Below are 17,177 nucleotides of genomic sequence, written 5' to 3' on the forward strand. Positions count from 1 at the left end.
AGCAGATGAGGCCAAGTGTGATGGACCCAGCCAGGCTCCCACGTTGGTCACAGCACAGCCGCAAGAGACCCCCGTGCCCTGCCTCCCACTGGGTGGCCAGTGCTCTGCACAGAGCCCTGGGCAGCACAACCCGCCTCCCCCACTGATGTCATGGCTCCTAGACCTTGGAGGGCCCTCTGACTCCGCCTCCTGGGGGAAGGCCCTGGAGTGCAGAGCAGAGGGCAGCAGTGCTGGCTGGGCAGCCGACCTCAGTAGGAAAGAAAGAAAGAGACTGAGACGGAAAGAGGGAGTCACACGGTGAAAAACTGAAAGACCCAGAGAGATCCCCAGAGCAAGCTTTGGAGCAAGACAGAGGAAAAGGAGACGTGTGTCTACAGATTGTCCCAGACCCGTGACCCCAGCTTCCAGAGCCCTCCGTGCAGGCGGCAGCTGCACCCAGGCTGGTGGGCAGCAGAGAGTAGGCAGCTGGGACCCAGGTAAGCATTGGCCACCCACTTTCCTGGGCATTGGGAGAAGGGTTAGCTAGACTTCGGGGGGAGTCATGGCCTTAGGCCAACCTGGAGCCCGTGATCCCACAGCCACTTGCTCCTGGTCTGGGCTTCCTGCCATCTTTAGGGACTCAGCCACAGTAGCCATCAAATCAACTGTCCTGAGCCTGGAAAGATGGGAGGCTTGTACCCTGGAGAAGGGAAGAGTCAAGGGGCATGGTGTCTATGGAACTGTCTCCAACCAGGGCTGGGGCCAAACAGCAGACATGCTGGGGGTCCCAGAGAGAGAGTCCTCTGTCCCTGTCTCTCTGTCTCCTTGGCCTTTCTCCGACACTCTTATCTTGCTCCTCGGGTAAGTCACTTCCTTCCTCTGAGCCTCAAAGTTTCCATCCGTGAAATGGGAATGTGAAACTTCACCAGTCAGGGTTGTTATGGGAACAAAGTAAATCAGACATGACACCGAAATATAAATACAGTTTTGTGTTCCCTGTTGTCAATGTGAGAAAGCAATTAACTTGAACAAGGACTAGTTCTTACTTTTAGAAGAAAAACAAATCGATCTTGTAGATTTTTCCCTGTGGTAGCCCTTAACTTCTATGCCCTCGCCACCGCCTTCCACCTCCCCAAAGCGCTGAATCTTAATGAAAGCCCTGGTTCAGCCCCTGGCTCTTGTGGCTCACGCTGGTGCTGGCTGCCAGCCTACGGACCAGGGGTCCTCTTTGGGCATAGCTCCCTGTGACAGCTGTCTGCTGGCCCTTGTCGAATCCCCTTCCCTGCCAGGCACCCAGGCCTGGTGCAGGTCTCCAGAAGGACGGTGTGCCCGCTGTCCCAGAGCTCCAGGGCAGGGGTCAGGGCTCAGGTGTCAGGCAGTGTCATGGGCAGAGGATCAAATGGCCCACGGCCTCTGAATGGGCCTTGTGAAAAATTGATGCTTGTCTTGCATCAATTTTTAGGGGGCCAGAGGGGCCTCATGCCAGGGCCTGGGGGCTGGGGCTGCCTTGGGTCACCACACTCAGCCCCTTAAGTCCTTCCTGAACCATCTCTAGGTCTAGCTCTGTGCTGTGTGAGGCGATGGCTGAACCCCACACCTTGCCCTGGATCAACTCCCCTACTTTGGGGACAGAGGTAGGGACAGACCCCAACCAGACAACATAAGGCATAGAGTCAGGGCTGGAAAGAAGGAAACATCGTGACTCTTCGCAGCCTAGGGGTGGTCAGGGAAGGCTTCTGGGAGGAGGTGCCATTGGAACTGAGCCATGAAGCACAGGTGGAAGTTTAATGGCCAGAATTCCAGGCAGATGAGCCAGTGTATGCAAAGGCCAAGAGTATGAAAACGGTTGGCATATTTCAGGAATAGTGAGTACTGAGGATGGCCCAAGTACAGGGATGGAGAAGGAAGAAAGCAGTGAGAGGAAAGACTGAGGCATCTGTCGGAGCCACATAGTGATGGGGCTTAAAAGCCAGAGGAGACTGGGGACTTCGCACCCTCATCCTGAGGGTAGTGGGTGCTCCCGAACGGTTTAGGCATGCTTAACCCATAACCCTCCCCTTGGGCCTGGCTTCCCCTGTCTCCCAACACTCTTGGGGCAGCTCTGAATTAGGAGTCCTGAGACTTTAATCTGCCCTGGCCTGCGGGGTGACCTTGGGCAAATCTTGGTCCCCTTTGTCCATATGTTTAGGGAAAGGAGGTGGGCTCCCTAATTCCCAGGAGTCCTTTGGGAATTTCTGAATAACAGTGACTGAGAGAAGAGCTCAGCTGCTCTAGGCAGTGGAGCTGGTGGCGGCAGCTGAGACTCAGTCACCCAGGCTGGGCTGTGACCAGAGGAGGAAAAGCCGAGAGGGTTCCCCAGGGGGAGGAGGGGCTGGGCCTTTGGGAGGAGCCCAGGTGACCCTGGCCAGGTTCAAGGCTGCTGGAGGTGGTCTGCTCAGAGGCTGACATCGTCTTTCCCCTGCAGAACCGTGTCTGGCCAAACGGGCAACAGGAGCATCTGACAAAGGACAATGGTGATTCTCCAGCAGGTGAGTGCTCGCCACACCCTGTTTGCCTCCATCTTTCTGTGCCAGGAATAACCCTGTTGGGGGACTCATTCTCCCCCACCCTCTATTCTCTCATCCATACACTTACCTGTAGGACAACCTCCCCAATCCTTTCTTTCAGAAAACTCCGAGCTATGCTTCAAAACCAAGCTGTGCAACTTTCCCTGACTGTCCCAGGCCCAGCCTGGAACTGCTCCCTCTCATGTGTCTGATGGGCTTTCTCTTTCTCGCTGCACTCACTCCACTGGGGAGCAATTATTTATTTACGTGCATCTCTGAATCCTTTGGCATTCCAGGCAAACAGCATGTGCAAAGTCCAAAATGTGGGAAGGCCCTTAGGGAAAGGGAAGAGGAAGGTGGCAAGTCTGCTGGAGCCAGACTAGAAAGAGCTTGAGCCTGACTGGGGAGCAGTGAGTGGAGGGTGACATAGCCTGAGCGGAAGCCCCATGGGGGTAATATGGGGAAGAAACAGAGGTGCTGCCTCCAGCTGAATCCGCCAGCCCCCTTGTTTCCCAGGGCTACCGTGGCCCCTGGCCCTCAGCCCTTCCCCGTGATCAGCCTGAAGCTCTAATGAGCTCTTGGTCTCTAGAGCCAGGAATGTGGGCCCTGGGCCAGGCTGGCCTGGCACCAGGCCCGAGGCTTGGTGTATACCATGGGGGCTTGGCCAGTGGCTTCACATCCTCTGGGACCGTCAGAGGTCAAAGGGTAGCCTGTTCTGTTGCTCTGTGTTTGTGTGTGAACGTGCGTGTTGTGTATGTGAGAAGGCAGGCATCAGGGCAGGATCAGGATAGACAGTCTTCCCTCCTCGGGCTAGAGAAGACCCCCTTTCGTCCCCTTGCCCCCTTGGCCTGAGAGGCTATTTAATGGCTTATTAGGGACAGCCAGGACCAATAAGAGAAGGAAAGTCACTGTCGCTGCGTGTTTGCTGTGTGCCAGGGCCTGCACTGCAGGTAGGGCTGGATGGGTGGGGGCATGTGCAGTCCCCTGGGGGGGGGCCTGGGCCATCCACAGCCCTCCAAGGGTGCTTTTCCTCAGGGGGCCTCTGAGGCAGGCCTCTGGCTGACTGTCGCTTCTCCGCCACCACCCCCCTCTGAACACTGGCCCATCTCACCCTGCGAGTGGCCGCTGCTGGGAGCAGGTGTCTGCAGGTGAACGCCAGCTCTGCCCACCACGCACACAGAAAGTACATTGCTGTTCCTTCTTTGGTTCTGAAATGGTCGCAGCTCTGGGGAGCCAGCCAGCTACGCAGTGCCACCGGCAAAGCCCACACACCTGGGCTCCCTTGGGCTCCGCTATTGATGAGTGGGCAGACTTTGGGCAGGGTCTTCAGCCTTCCTGAACCTCAGTTTCCTCATCTGTAAAAGGAGGATAAAACCTTCCCTTCCCAGGATAGTTGTTGGAAAGATAAAATGCCGTGAGGGATTCGGTCAAAGCTGCTTCTTTGCTTCTTTCACTTGCCTCCCCGGTCTGCCTCCCTCCTCCCCATCTCCTGCCACCCCTTCCTCTCCTCTCACATCTGGACATCCACCCAGGGTGCTCTGTCTCCCCTTTTCAAGGCTGACGTCTCCTCAGGCCTCACCATGGCCACTGCTCCCTTCAGGAGTTTTCACTGGACTGCCCATACTCCAGTCCTAATCAGCCCGCCTTCTTTCCCTGCTTACCTGGAGCCCCTTGTGAGCCCTCCTGGAAATGGGGGACAGCCTTTGTCCTGGTCCCCACTGTCTCCTCAGCCCGCTCTGCGATGGAGCTCTGTGCTGAATGAATGAAGGTCATTACACCCTCATTTGGTCTGAGGGGGTAGGGTGGACAATGGTATCTACTTCAAAGGGACGTTTGAGAATAAACTATCCTAACACATATGCACTGCTTAGCCCAAGGCTGGGCACAGCTCACCAAAGGGGAGCTGCCATGGCGACTACTCCTAATAAAACCATATTAGTCCTGTTCCTATGTATGAGAATTCCCCCATTTTTCTCTCTCTCACTTTATTTGGGATAAAAATCTCAGGAAACCTTGAAAGATATAGTGGTTCTTTCCCATGTATAGAGCATCCCCATGTGGGACATACCAGTGACAGGAAGTCACCCATCCGTCCCGCCTCTCTTCCTCTCTTCCTCCCTCCCACCCTTTCTGAGCCCCCACAGGGTACCAGGCACAGGAAACACCTTCACAAACAGCACTAAGAATCCAAAACTCTTCAGTCATGAGAGAGAATTGTATTCATTTATTGAGAGTTCTAACTCTTCAAAGTAACATCCACATTCATCCACAGGCGCTCTCTATCCATGATCTCATTTTGTTGCCACAGGTCTGTGAGGGAGGGGTCGTCATGCCCATATCACAGGTGAAGAAACTGAAGCCCAGATAGGGTAATTTAGACATAAGCTGGGCAGGGCCACACAGGCTAGGGAGCCATGATGGTGAGGGGTGGGCAGCAGGCCGGAGAGGAGACCTGCAGGGCACAGGGGTGTGACCCAGGAGCAGGCACGGGGCGTGGGGGAGGAGAAGTCAGACTGCCCCTGCTGGGTGGCATTTGCAGAACATGCGCTCTTTCCTAGGGCCCCTGTGGTGGTCTGGGCATACCCATTGTGTTGACGGCTTTAGGAGTGGGGTGGGGGCGCTTGGAGATTCCTAGTCCTCCAGCCACGTTCTCACTCACCCGCCCAGCAAAGCGGCCCTGAGCTCCTTTTCTGTAGGAGGCTGGGCACAAGGGTGCAGAAATAAATTGACTGCTCCCTGTCCTAGAGGAGTTCCCAGATGAAAGGGGGCGGTGGCTCAGAAACACAGCAAGGGTGCCCGTGAGCGTGAGCGGAACTGTGATGGCAGAAGTGGAGGGGGTGGGAGGGCACCTGGGATGGGGGCGGCTTCTGCCCTGCCTGAGGCGGTGAGGGGTGTGTCAGGGAAGCCGCCAGGCTTTTATAATAGTCCCTTAGGTCCAGATTGCAGATTGAGGTCTCAGAAGGGGGGACTTGCCCCAGGTTGCAAGGCCAGCTGGTGCTTGCGAGAACCCAGAGTTCTACGGTGCATCTGATCTACTTCTTTAAGGACCTCAGTGAGGGCTGCTGTGTTTCACTATGACATGATTTCTGGCTCCGTGGTGGGGCCAGAGTAGGGACTGAATGTACTTTGCCCAGATTCACAGGCGAAGGGAATTTTGAAGATAAATTTGTGGGCTGTTGATAACAGTTGGATTGACCCATTTGTTAAAATATGATGTCTTTCTTTGTCTCTTGCAACAATTTTTGACTTAAAGTCCATTTTGTCTGATATACGAGGTGTGACAATTAAGTTCGCAAACTCATCCTAGAACAAGTGCTACCTACCTCACTGCAGAATATCACTGTGGTCACCTTCAAAATACTCCCCTTGGGAAGCTATGCACTGATGCCAGTGCCTAGTCCACCCTTCAAAGCAATTTTGGAACTCTTTTTCTGGAATGGCCATCAGAGCTGTCGTCATATTACCCTTGATGTCCTGAATGTCATCAAAATGTCTTCCTTTCAGTATTTCCTTTATCTTCAGGTAAAGAAAGAAGTCATTGGTGGCCAGATCAGGTGAGTAGGGAGGATGTTCCAATACAGTTATTTGTTTACTGGCTAAAAACTCCCTCACAGACAGTGCCGTGTGAGCTGGTGCATTGTCGTGATGCAAGAGCCATGAATTGTTGGTGAAAAGTTCAGGTCGTCTAACTTTCTCAGGTAGCCGTTTCAGCACTTCCAAATAGTAAACTTGGTTAACTGTTTATCCAGTTGGTACAAATTCATAACGAATAATCCCTCTGATATAAAAAAAGTTAGCAACATTGTTGCAACAAATTCACGAACTTAATTGTCATACTTCGTAAGTATAGCCACCCCAGATCTTTTTTGGTTATTATTTGCATAGAATATATTTTTCTGTCCTTTCACTTTTAACCTATCTGTATCTTTGGATCCAAAGTGAGATCCTGTAGATAGTGTATAGTTAGATTTTTTTTTTTTTAACCAAGTCTGCCAACCTCTACCTTTTAATTGGAATGTTTAATTCATTTCTATTTAAAGACTTCTGTTGTTTTGCTACTTTTAATATGTTATGTCTTTTTTTCTTCAATTCCTCTATTACTACCTTGTTTTGTGATTAATTGATTTTTCCCCCGAGTGTTCTGTTTTGATTCCCTTCTCATTTCCTCTTCTGTGTGTGTGAAGGCGTGTGTGTGTGTCCATGCACGTGTATTTCTAGTGGTTACCCTGAGATTTGCAGTTAACACCTTACATTTATAATTTAGTGGGAGTTAATACCAACTTAGCTTCAATAGTATATAAATACTCTGCTCCTCTACAGCTCCATCCCTCTCTCTTTATATTATTATCAGAAACTATATCTTCATACATTTGTGCCAATTAACATAGATTTGTAATTGTCGTTTTATGCATTGGTCTTTTAAATCACATAGGAAAAAGGGGGGTAAAAAAGAGGTGTTACAAACCAAAAATAATAATAATCTGGCTTATATTTACCTATGTAGTTACCTTTATCAAGATTCTTTGTTTTCTTGTATGGCTTTGAGTTACTGTCTAGTGCCCCTTAATTTTAGCTGATTACTTTGAGCATTTCTTGTAAGGCAGGTCTATTTGTGACAAACTCCCTCGGCGTTTGTTTGTCTGGAAATGTCTTGGTTTCTCTTTCACATTTGAAGGATGATTTTGCCAGATACAGAATTCTTGTTTGACAGTTTTTTTTTTTCTTTCAGCACTTTAAATATACCATCCTACTGCCTTCTGGCCTCCATGGTGTCTGAAGAGAAATCTGCTATTAATCATATTGAAGATCCTTGTATATGATGAGTCACTTCTCTCTCAGTGCTTTTGAGATTCTTTCTTTGTCTTTGTCTTTTGACACTTTGGTTATAATGTGTCTCAGTGTAGATTTTTTTGAGGTTATCTTAGGCGCTGCTCATTTTTCTTAATTCTTTTTTTCTTTCTGCTCCTCAGACTAGATAATCTCAACTAACCTATCTTCAAGTTGCTGATTCTTCCTTCTTCCTCTTCAAATATTATGTTGAATCCCTCTTAGTGAATTTTTCATATCAGTTTTTGTACTTTTCAGCTCTAGAATTTCTATTTGGTCCCTTGTTATCATTTATGTCTCTTTATTGATATTCTCTATTTGGTGAGATGGTTTCCTTCACTTCTTTCAGCATATGTAAGACAGTTGATTAAAGTTTTTGTCTAAAAATCCAAAGTTTGGGCTTCCTCAGGGAAATTTTCTGTTAATTTCCTTTTACCCTGTGACTGGCCATATTTTCCTTTTCTTTGCATACCTCATGATTTTTTGTAAACTGGACATTTTGAATATTATAACGTGATAACTTTGGAATTCAGATTCTCTCTTCTCCCCAGAGTTTGTTGTTGCTTATTGTGAGTTCCAGTTTTGTTTAGTGACTTTTCTAAATTATTTTTGTGAAGACTGTATTTTTTGTTGTGTGTAGTTACTGCAGTTGCTAAAACACCTGGAGCCAAAACAAAACAAAACTCTAGATCTTTGTAAATGGGCTCTGTGTGTGTGTTGGGGCATGCCTTCAATGCTGAGTCAGGGCATTTACAACTCTGCCTTAACCTTCACTTCCTGTCTGTATGGAGCTTGAAATGCAGTTGTGGGTGAGAGCCTAGGGTCTTCTCAGGCTTTCTCTGACCATTTTTCCAACCCTGGGCATGTATGTGGTCTTCCAGATTCCCCAGTATATGTAGGAGCTTTTCAAAGCCCTTATTGCCAGAAGCATCTCACACCCCTGCCATTCCTCCAGGCTTTTCAGAGTGTCTATTTTTTGTGTCAACTGATTATATTTTTCCCCCAGACAGCAGTGGGTAGCTCATTTGCCTTTCAATGTTTTTGACCAATGCCCTTCATACTGCTTCTCTGCCCTGGGGGAGTTCTAAGCTAGGATAATAAAGGCAAACCCTGCATTATTCATTCAGGGAGCCCTCAGACAGGTTGAAATAACCATAATTCCTTGATAATAAGGTGTCTTCTGCTCCCTCTGGCCCCCAAAACCCACACTGGGGATGCAGGCTGCCATTTTTAAGATTGCCACCAAAGTGGGTGTGAGGGAGATGGGTAGGTTAACATACCACAAAGCTCACCTGCGGGGTTTCAGTCACCTTTCTCTTCATTAAATGTTTAGTTGGTTACTGGAAATCTTTGAATATTTTCTAGAGTTCCAGTAAAGTTGATTCTGACAGATTTTGCCATTTTTTTGTGTGCTTCTGTGGAGGATGGGTTCTTAGAGTTCCCTACTCAGCCATCTTCACTTATACTACTTACTGATGATAATTGGCAGTTAGTTCCTGAAGCTTTTAGTCCCAACATACTATGTATCCTTGGGTAGTTCCTTCACCCCCTCTGAACCTCAGTCTTCCCATCTGTAAAACGGGTGGCCAGAATTGGACTGGATGGAAGTGCGATGAGGGTAGAACCATGGATCTGTGTGAGGCATCAAGGGAAAGGAAGATAGTGGGGAGGGAGCTCATGGCTCAGTGGAGCCTTGGTGGCTGGGTGGGGGCAGGAAGAGGATAGTGGGATGAAGCATTTCTGGCAGAGGACACAGCATAAGCAAAGGTGGGAGAGCCTATCCTGTGGTCAGGTCAGCAGAAGATGAAGATGGAGCAGCAGTGAGCCTTGGTGAGGGAGAGGATGTGGTGTGGTGCCACAGTGGGTCACAGGGGCATTAGACTGGCCTCCCAGGACTGGTACACAGGCCACCTGAAGGGAACGGGGCTATTCCCAGGCTTCAGCTCCGGGTCGTCTTGTGGCAGGGGGTTGAGGGGTTGAGCAGTGGGTCTGGTCTGACGGGGCCAGGCTCTCAGTCCTTTGCTGGGTCTCTCCCAGGAGGCCTCTCTCCATCCACCAGACTTGTTTTTATCATCTCTTCCTTCTGCTTCTCTGTGCTATGCTGTTCCCTCATCTGGAAAGTCCTTCTCCCTCATACCTCCCCCAAAATTCATGATACCCAGGTGCCACCCCTAATGTGTGTTGCTCAGTTAATAATAACCAACTCTCCTATAGCATTTGCTCTAACAGGTACCAATCGGAGTGAGTTACATATGTTAACCTGTTTAACCCTGTTATTTGACAGATGAAGAAACAAAGGCACATAGAGGTTGAAGATCTTGCCTCAGGTCACACAGCTTGTGAGTGGCCTACCCTGGATTGAACCTAAACCACCTGGCTCCAGAGTCCAACCTCTTACTGGCATGCTATCCTGTCTCTTCAGGGCCAATCTGGGCCTTATCTGGTGGTACCTTCCTAATCTGTGTCTGGGTCTGTCCACCCCCAGGCTGGGAGGTCTGAGGACAATGTAGCCCAGCTTTAGTCTAAGTCTGTGAAGGTTGGTTAAATGGACAGACGGAAGGATGCCTGGAAGCCCACCACCAGCACCTCCCTGTGTCTGATTCCTGTTCCCCTGGACTCCCACCTGTGGGCGGGTGGGCAGGGGTAGGTGTGCTTGTTCAGGGTGTGACTGGGGGAAGGACCCCTCCTGAGAACAGCATTCCTGAGAGGTCCCAGGAAGTGGCTGGGAATCACTGCAGTCAGTCCACTTAGTGTTGGGTGCCAGAGCACTGGGTCTCAGAGGCTGGGGCAGGTGTGAGGGTGGAAGGAAGCCTGGGTCCAACAGAGCAGCTCTGAGTTCTGGGTGAGACATCACTGTCTGCTTCCTGGCCATTCCCTCTGCTCCGCAAGGTGGTTAGCTTGTTTGTGCCAGGAGCAGTTGGGCTTCTAGGATTCCAGACAATGCTGAGGGCCACAAAAAGGAAGTAGAGGCTTTGAAGGGAAAAGACAAAGAAGGGGGGAAAGAAGGGAGGAAGAGAAAAGATATGTTCGGAGAGAAGGTGAAGGCGGGAGGAGTCACAGGGCCCTCTGGGTGGGATGGTGGCTCACCGCCCAGCATAGATCCAAATGGGGTGTTCATTGCTGTGGCACCGGGGCTTGGTTCTCACTGTGGGGTGAGCTCTGACCCATTAATGGTGGCTTCGAGTAGTCAGGAACCAGGAGCCTCCTTTCCCCCAGGCCTCAGTGCCTTCTCTGTGTGCTGGAGATCACAGACTGGGGGGCTCGCTTCGGAGGCTGTGGGAGGCTCACAGAGACGGTCTCTTGGGGGCTTTCCCCTCCTCCTCAAGATTTTCATCTGTGCTCACTCCCCAGTGGTAGCCAGTGAGCTAGAAAGGTCTTGGAGACACCTTCCCTTTAGTCTTAAAAATTCACAAAGTTTATTGTGTTCTACTCCACAACATCCGCACACTTCTTTTCATAGAAAACATACTGATTTCCTCCAAAACTGCAGTCAAGGTGAGAGTCCCAGCGCCTAGTTTACACTGAGCCCGGCAGCTCGGTTACCACCTGCTGCGGTCTCCGGTGAAGCCAGAGGAGTATCCCCCGCGACGCTAGGATGTTGGGGGTCCCGCCGAGATGGGAGGGGGCCGGGCGGCGGGGGCACCCCCTCCGCGTTCCGGCCCGCGGGCGTCACCTAAGCCGCCGTTGCCATGGGCCCGCGGCAGATGGCCCGGTTTAGGGTTCCCCGCGGGCAGCGCGCACCGGCTTAGGTGAATTAGGGAGTCCGAGCCGTGCCGCCGCCGGAGCCGCCGCCAGACCCTCTGCGCCATGGAGCCCCCCGCCCACCCCGCGGACCCCGCGGACCCCTCCGCCCCCGGTGACCCTTCCACCCCCGACGACGAACGCTCCAAGCAGCCCGGCAAATGGGCGCTGGTGCGCAACCTGAACCAGGTGTTGAAGACCTTCGCCGTCATGCCGGTGAGGCCCGGGCCAGGAGGGGGAGGGCGCGCCCGGGACACCGCCCCGGCCTCAGTTCCTGGCCCAGGCCTCAGTTTCCCCCCGCCCGCTAGGCGCCAGGAGGACCGCAGGTTCGCAAAGCCCCAGGGTGCGTGCAGAGGGAAGCTTCCCGGTGCCGCGTGGGGTCCCTGACTCCCTGCGTGAACTTGGCCCAGCTGTCTCTCACTGGGCAGGAAGCGTTTGTACTCACCCAGGGGGACGGGTCAGGCCTGAGGACAGCGCTTCCCTGCCTTCTCCCTAGTCCAGAGCACGGAGCCCTCCAGGTGCCCCAGGGGCCTGGGTAGACATTTGCGAACTGGCGAGTAAAAGGAAAACATCCCCTCTATCGCCGAAGGTTAGCAACTGGGCACTTTCTTGCTCACAGGTACGTGGCAAGTTGGTTGGCCCACCTTTCTCACCTGTGAAAGTGGGGCTAATAAAACCAGTGTCCCAGAGTGATTATGAGAGTAAGTGAGAGAGGAAAATGAGAATAAGCGAGAGAGGAAAGAAGTCTGAAACAGACTTCTTTTTGTTCCATAAACGGGGACTCAGGTAGGCCCCGCTTCAGAGGACAGAAGAGGCATAAAGGCTGAGGCCCCTTGGAGAATTAATATTGATTGGAGACTGGGCGCATGCCTGGGAGGGAAGGTGGAGAAATGCAGGAAAACTTGCGTTTGCATGGCTCTCTCATCTTCTCCAGCATTGACTCCTTCCATTTTAAAGATAGTGAACACTGAGGCCCAGAGAGACTGAGACACCCAAAGTCACACAGTGTTCGTGGCAGAACTGGGACCAGAACTGTGGATGTGTGCCAGTTTCCTTGATGAGATGCCCACCAGGGTTTTGGGGGTACGCTTGAGAACTTTTAGACAGACCCATTCAAGGAAATCACCACTCTGGGCCTGAGAGACCCTCTGCTCCAGTCACTTATGTGACAGCAGAGAAGCTGGAACTTGTCCGAGTTACACAGCCACACTGAGGTATGTGTCACACCACAAACGAGATTTTTGATTTCAGATGAGGGACCTAGTGGGGCACCCCGCCCAGTGGGGTGGTAGGAATGGAGCCAGAAGCAGTCACGAGCTGCCCGGATTCTGGCCATGGGGATGAGAGTGGCTGATGGGGTTAACCCGAGGCCCAGGGCTCCTTTCCTCTCATCCCTGCCCCTCAAAAAACTGTTATTTCTTTTACATCTTCCTTCCTCCCTTCCATTCCTCACCCAACCACTGACTCCTGATCCACGCTGGTTTTGGTTTTGGCTCTGTCCTGCAGATGCTCAGTCTTATGGGTCACTGATTTGATGAGTGGCTGGCCAAGTTCCTTTCTGTCTTTGGTTTCAGTTTCCTCATCTGTAAAACGCAGACCCTAACAATCTGGCTGCATTCAGATGTCCGAAAAACTTTCCCTGGGACCATGGGGCTTTCACCCTCAGGCCCCAGAATTCCCACCAAAGCCTCTTAGATGTCATTTCAGCCTCTTCAAGTTCTGACCTAGAGCAGAGACAGTTAAGTCACTGCCCTCCTGACGTCAGTCCTTGGGTAGGAGAGTGCTAGTCACTTCTGTTTGTTATGTATCCCTGAGCTCCTCGCTCTCTGAACCTCCATTTCCTGCTGACACAAGGTCTTTTATTTTGGTTATTTTATGTTCCCTGAACGGGATGCATTTTCTGTGTGCCAGGTTCTGTGCTGGGACAGGGGATACAGGTAACTCCGAGAGACCCCTGCCCTCCTGTTCCCCTTGGCCCAAACTACAAGCTTGCCTTTTGGGTCCACGAGTCATCTATGGCCAGGGTCCCTAACAGTGCATTGGATGTTGGGTAGAGCACGGGCTCTAACACAAAGCAGCTGTGTGAACTTGGCCACATTTCTTGACATCCTTGAGGAGATGAAGTGGAGGTAGAATCTTCTGCCTAAGGGATATCGTGAGGTTTGATGAGATAGTTAATTACAGGAAGAACTGAGTTAGCGCAGAGCAACGTCCTGGGGCCACGGCCGTCCATGGCGGGCCTCCAGGAGTCAGCCTCTCTTCTCTCTCTCTCTCTCTCTCTCTCTCTCTCTCTCTCTCTCTGTACACATTCTTCTCTCACACGTATTCTGTCACATGCTTTTTCTTACACACTCACACAGGCTCTCCCACATATATATGCTCTCTCTCTCTCTGAAAGACAAATTCTGTTTTTCTGTGTTTGACTCTGGGGAGTCAGAGATGAAAGACTCAGACCCAGCCCCACCCTCAGGAGGCTGTAGGCTAGTGGGGAATGGACACAGATGGTGATGACCCAAGGGACCAGCGTGGTGCTCGCTGTACGGAGGGTGGCTCCATTCTCCACTGAGCAGCCAGGCTGAACTTTTGAAAATGTAAATCCATCACACCATTCTCCCGCTTAAACCTCCCAATGGCTTTTTTTATACTTAAAAGAAAGCCCAACTCCTGTCCATGGCTTACAGGGCCTGTGTGACCTGGCGCCTGCCCACATCTCCCTTCACCTGGCTCCAGCCTGGGGCTGCCTCACTGCTCCCAGCAGGCTGACTGTTCACTGCTGTGTCCCCCCAGTCTGGAAGAGGACCCGCCTACAGGGGGCTTTTCACAAATAGGGGCTGAATGGATGAGTAAACTCTTCAGGAACTGGGGAGGAAGAGGAGGAAGAGGGGAAGGCTGTGGGTCTAGGGAAGAGTTGCTGTTTGCTCTGGGTCTGGACAGATGGGTGGGTGTTCAGTCAGTGGAAAGGTGGGGCGGGGTAGGGGGCAGGAGGAGAAGAACAGTCCAAGTAGGGGTGTGTCTGGTGGTCCGAGGGCCACTTAGAGTGGGTGAGGAGTGTAGTAGGAGGTGCAGCTTAGGCTCGGCACTAAAGCAGTCATGAGGATTACCCGGGGCAGTTTATGAGAGCAGCCATGCAGCCCTGGGAACCCAGCAGATGCTCAGTGAACACGCAAATTCTCCTCCCCTCCCAGAGGCTTTCTGATTTTTCCTACTTTTTCTGGGAGAAAACTTGGGTTTGGAGCAAGCTTGTCTCTAACATGCACTAACCTCTGCTGAAGTCATGGCCCATAGTGGCAGCTGTGGCTGAAAAATAGTTGGTTCTGATGGGAACAGGACGGGGCTGAAATAGTGATGAGTTGGCCTTGGGACCCAATGAGCCCATCCCTCACTGAGACATATGGAAACTGAGGCTCAAAGAGGTCAGTGACTTTCCAAGGCCAAACATGTCCTAGAACCCAGTCTCCTGACTCAGACCAGAGCTATTTCCACTGGCCTATTCCTATGGGCTTATTTCATTGTGAATCTGTCGCGTCCCGCGCAACAAGGGCAGTGAGGAGGCGAGAAGGGGCGGTTTGGGTTAAGTTTTTAAGAAAGAAACAAACAGAGACTTAATGCTGTTAAATCTCTCAGAAGGCCAGGGGTCTCTCAGTCTCAGAGGACTGGAGCCCTGAACAAAGCCGACTGGAGGCTTTTATTGATAAGTATACAAGGGAGTAGCAGTGTTTTTGGCACGGTCTGTGAGACTCACTTATCACGTTATAGAAACATCCCAAGCCAATTATTTTATCCTTCAAACAGCCGAAGCACAAGGTCCCATGATGTCTTACCTAAGGTCTGTACCTTCTCAGGGTCAAGTCTCTCATATTGTAACAGCTCCATAGAGATAAGTAGAGAGAACTGATCTTTGTTCTCCTCATGACTTCTCTCACAAACAAGGGAAAAGCCAGGGCCGGCAACAGACTTTCCCAGGCAGGGGGAAGGGGAGGCAAGGCCCCTTCCCTTATTTTTCTAAGGCAGCTCATTAGGGGTCCCCACTCGGTTCCGCCTGGCTTAGGTTGTATCTCCCGTGAGATATCTTACCCGTCTTTGGCTGCAAACCATCTTTTGGGGACCAAACAGAGAGACATAAGGTGTTAACACAAGGATGGAACAGAGTCCCAGAAAGGCACAATCTCACAGACTCTTCTTTCCTTAAGGAAAGACATGGAGGGACAGTTGGCTAGGCTGTTGTGCGACTACATGAATCAGTTTTATCAGCTGATAAAACTGCAGTTGTTTCTAACTGCTGCTTGATAGTAAGTTATATTTTTGTTATAACCCTCCTGGGGAATTTGGGAACCACTACCCACAAATACTCTTATTAGGATTGGAATAAAATCCAAATGTTTAGCTCCAGGCCAGTGAGAGCCTTTGTGTCCTGAATCTTGTTCACCTCTATGACCTTCCTCTCTCTCATCAGGTCCTGCCACAATAACCTCCTTGCTGTTCCCTCCTGCCTCAGGGCCTTTGCACTTGTCATTTTCTCTGCCCAGATTTCTACCCTTGTTCTTTCCTTGTTTGGCTGCTTCTTGCTGTTCAGGTCTCAGCTCCGAGATTTCCTCCACAGAATGGCTTCCCTGGCTACTGTATCTGTGGTCGGCCGCTCAGTCATTCTCCACTATTGGGGTGCTAATTACCATCACAGGTCTCACCAGGATTCAATGTGACCATGTTAATACATTTACTCAGCTGCTGGTTTTCTGTCTCCTCCCAACCAGTGACCCCATGGTCACTGCTCAATCCCCAGCATTTAGATCAATCCGTGCTTTGTACTCAGCAGGTGCTCAATGCATGTTTACTGAATGCATCGTTGTTGAAAGTGGTGGCTCTAAGTCCATTTCTCTGACTCTGGGTTTTAGATTTGTCTTCTAGGTGTCCTTGCGGAGCGTGTAGTAAGAGCCAGGCCCTGTGCCAGGCCCTGCAGGGGTGCAAATGTGACAGCTCTCTCCCTCGAGGTCGGGGCTCTCCTCACAAGCCAGGAGGCTGTGAGGCTGAACTTGTGTCACAGGGCCCGCCCGGTACAGAGTGGCGTCACTGTGAGGAACCCACGACTATGAGAGTTAATCCTGGAGGTCAGGAAGCTGTTTGGGTGTCCGGTGGGATTGCCTCCTTTAGGACAGAGGGATGTCTTCGTGTTTCTGCCTAAACTTTGATGAGTCTGCTCATCATGTGTAGGCTGTAGACTTTGGGAAGAGCCGGCCTTTGGACAGGCCTGGGTTTGAAGCTGCCCAGCTGTGTGGTCTCAGCTCTTCTTCTCTCTGAGTCTCTCCTGACTCATCTGTAAAATGGGGACACGAATGGCTACCACAGAGCAGAGGTAGATGACATTGCATAAAGTGCCCAGCCCAGGGTCTGGTTCCAGATGGCCCAGCAAGTTCGAGTTCCCTTTTCTTGCTTCTCCTGTGGTTGGCATGAGAGCCTCTAGTGGTGGTAGCATGAGGGCCCAGGACTGCCTGGAAGCGGTGCTGAGCCCTGTCCCTGCTCACCTGTCTTGGCACTTTCTCTCACCCACAGGGGGACTATGTCTGGATGGACCTGAGATCTGGACAGGAGTTTGATGTGCCCATCGGGGCGGTGGTGAAGCTTTGCGACTCTGGGCAGATCCAGGTGGTAGACGATGAAGGCAATGTGAGTAGCCCCCCACCGCCCCGCCCCCATGCCGTGGGGACCTGAGGCAGGGGCCAGGCAGTGACCCGCCTGAAAGGGGTAGAGGTGGGGCCTGTGTTCCCACTTCTGCCTCTCACCCCCCTCCTCCATGGAACTTTCCCTAGTGCCCCTGCGAGAGGGAGCCTCCCCTTCTGTCCCAGGCTACGTGTTCTGTTTCCACAAGCACTTCAGTTCACTCTGCCTAGTATTAGAGACTTACGTCTGTGTGGGCATGTGTGTGTGTATGCTTGCGCTGCTAGCTCCTCCGGCACAGGGGTGCTTCAGGGTCAGACAGACTAGATTCAAATCCGATCCTGCCCACTTACTAGCTGTGCAGGCTTCGCCAAGTCTCTTTTCCTCCGAGCCTCAGTTTGCCCTTCTGCAAAATGAGGATGATAGGAATGA

General features: G+C 51.5%; 1 protein-coding gene across 1 annotated transcript in view; it reads left to right on the forward strand.

Annotated features, from left to right (window-relative positions):
* Positions 1-211: 211 nt before the first annotated feature.
* The window catches only part of MYO7A (myosin VIIA), an 80,752-nt gene continuing 63,786 nt past the window's right edge, over positions 212-17,177 (forward strand). The window contains exons 1-3 of the mRNA XM_081062335.1: positions 212-476; positions 2,444-2,507; positions 16,641-16,754. Of these exons, the coding sequence (XP_080918461.1) occupies positions 2,490-2,507; positions 16,641-16,754 (132 nt within the window). The 5' untranslated portion in view covers positions 212-476; positions 2,444-2,489. The remainder of the gene's footprint in view (positions 477-2,443; positions 2,508-16,640; positions 16,755-17,177) is intronic.

Source organism: Rhinolophus hipposideros (genome assembly GCF_964194185.1).
Source record: "Rhinolophus hipposideros genome assembly, chromosome: 10".
In the NCBI taxonomy this organism is placed as follows: Eukaryota; Metazoa; Chordata; class Mammalia; order Chiroptera; family Rhinolophidae; genus Rhinolophus; species Rhinolophus hipposideros.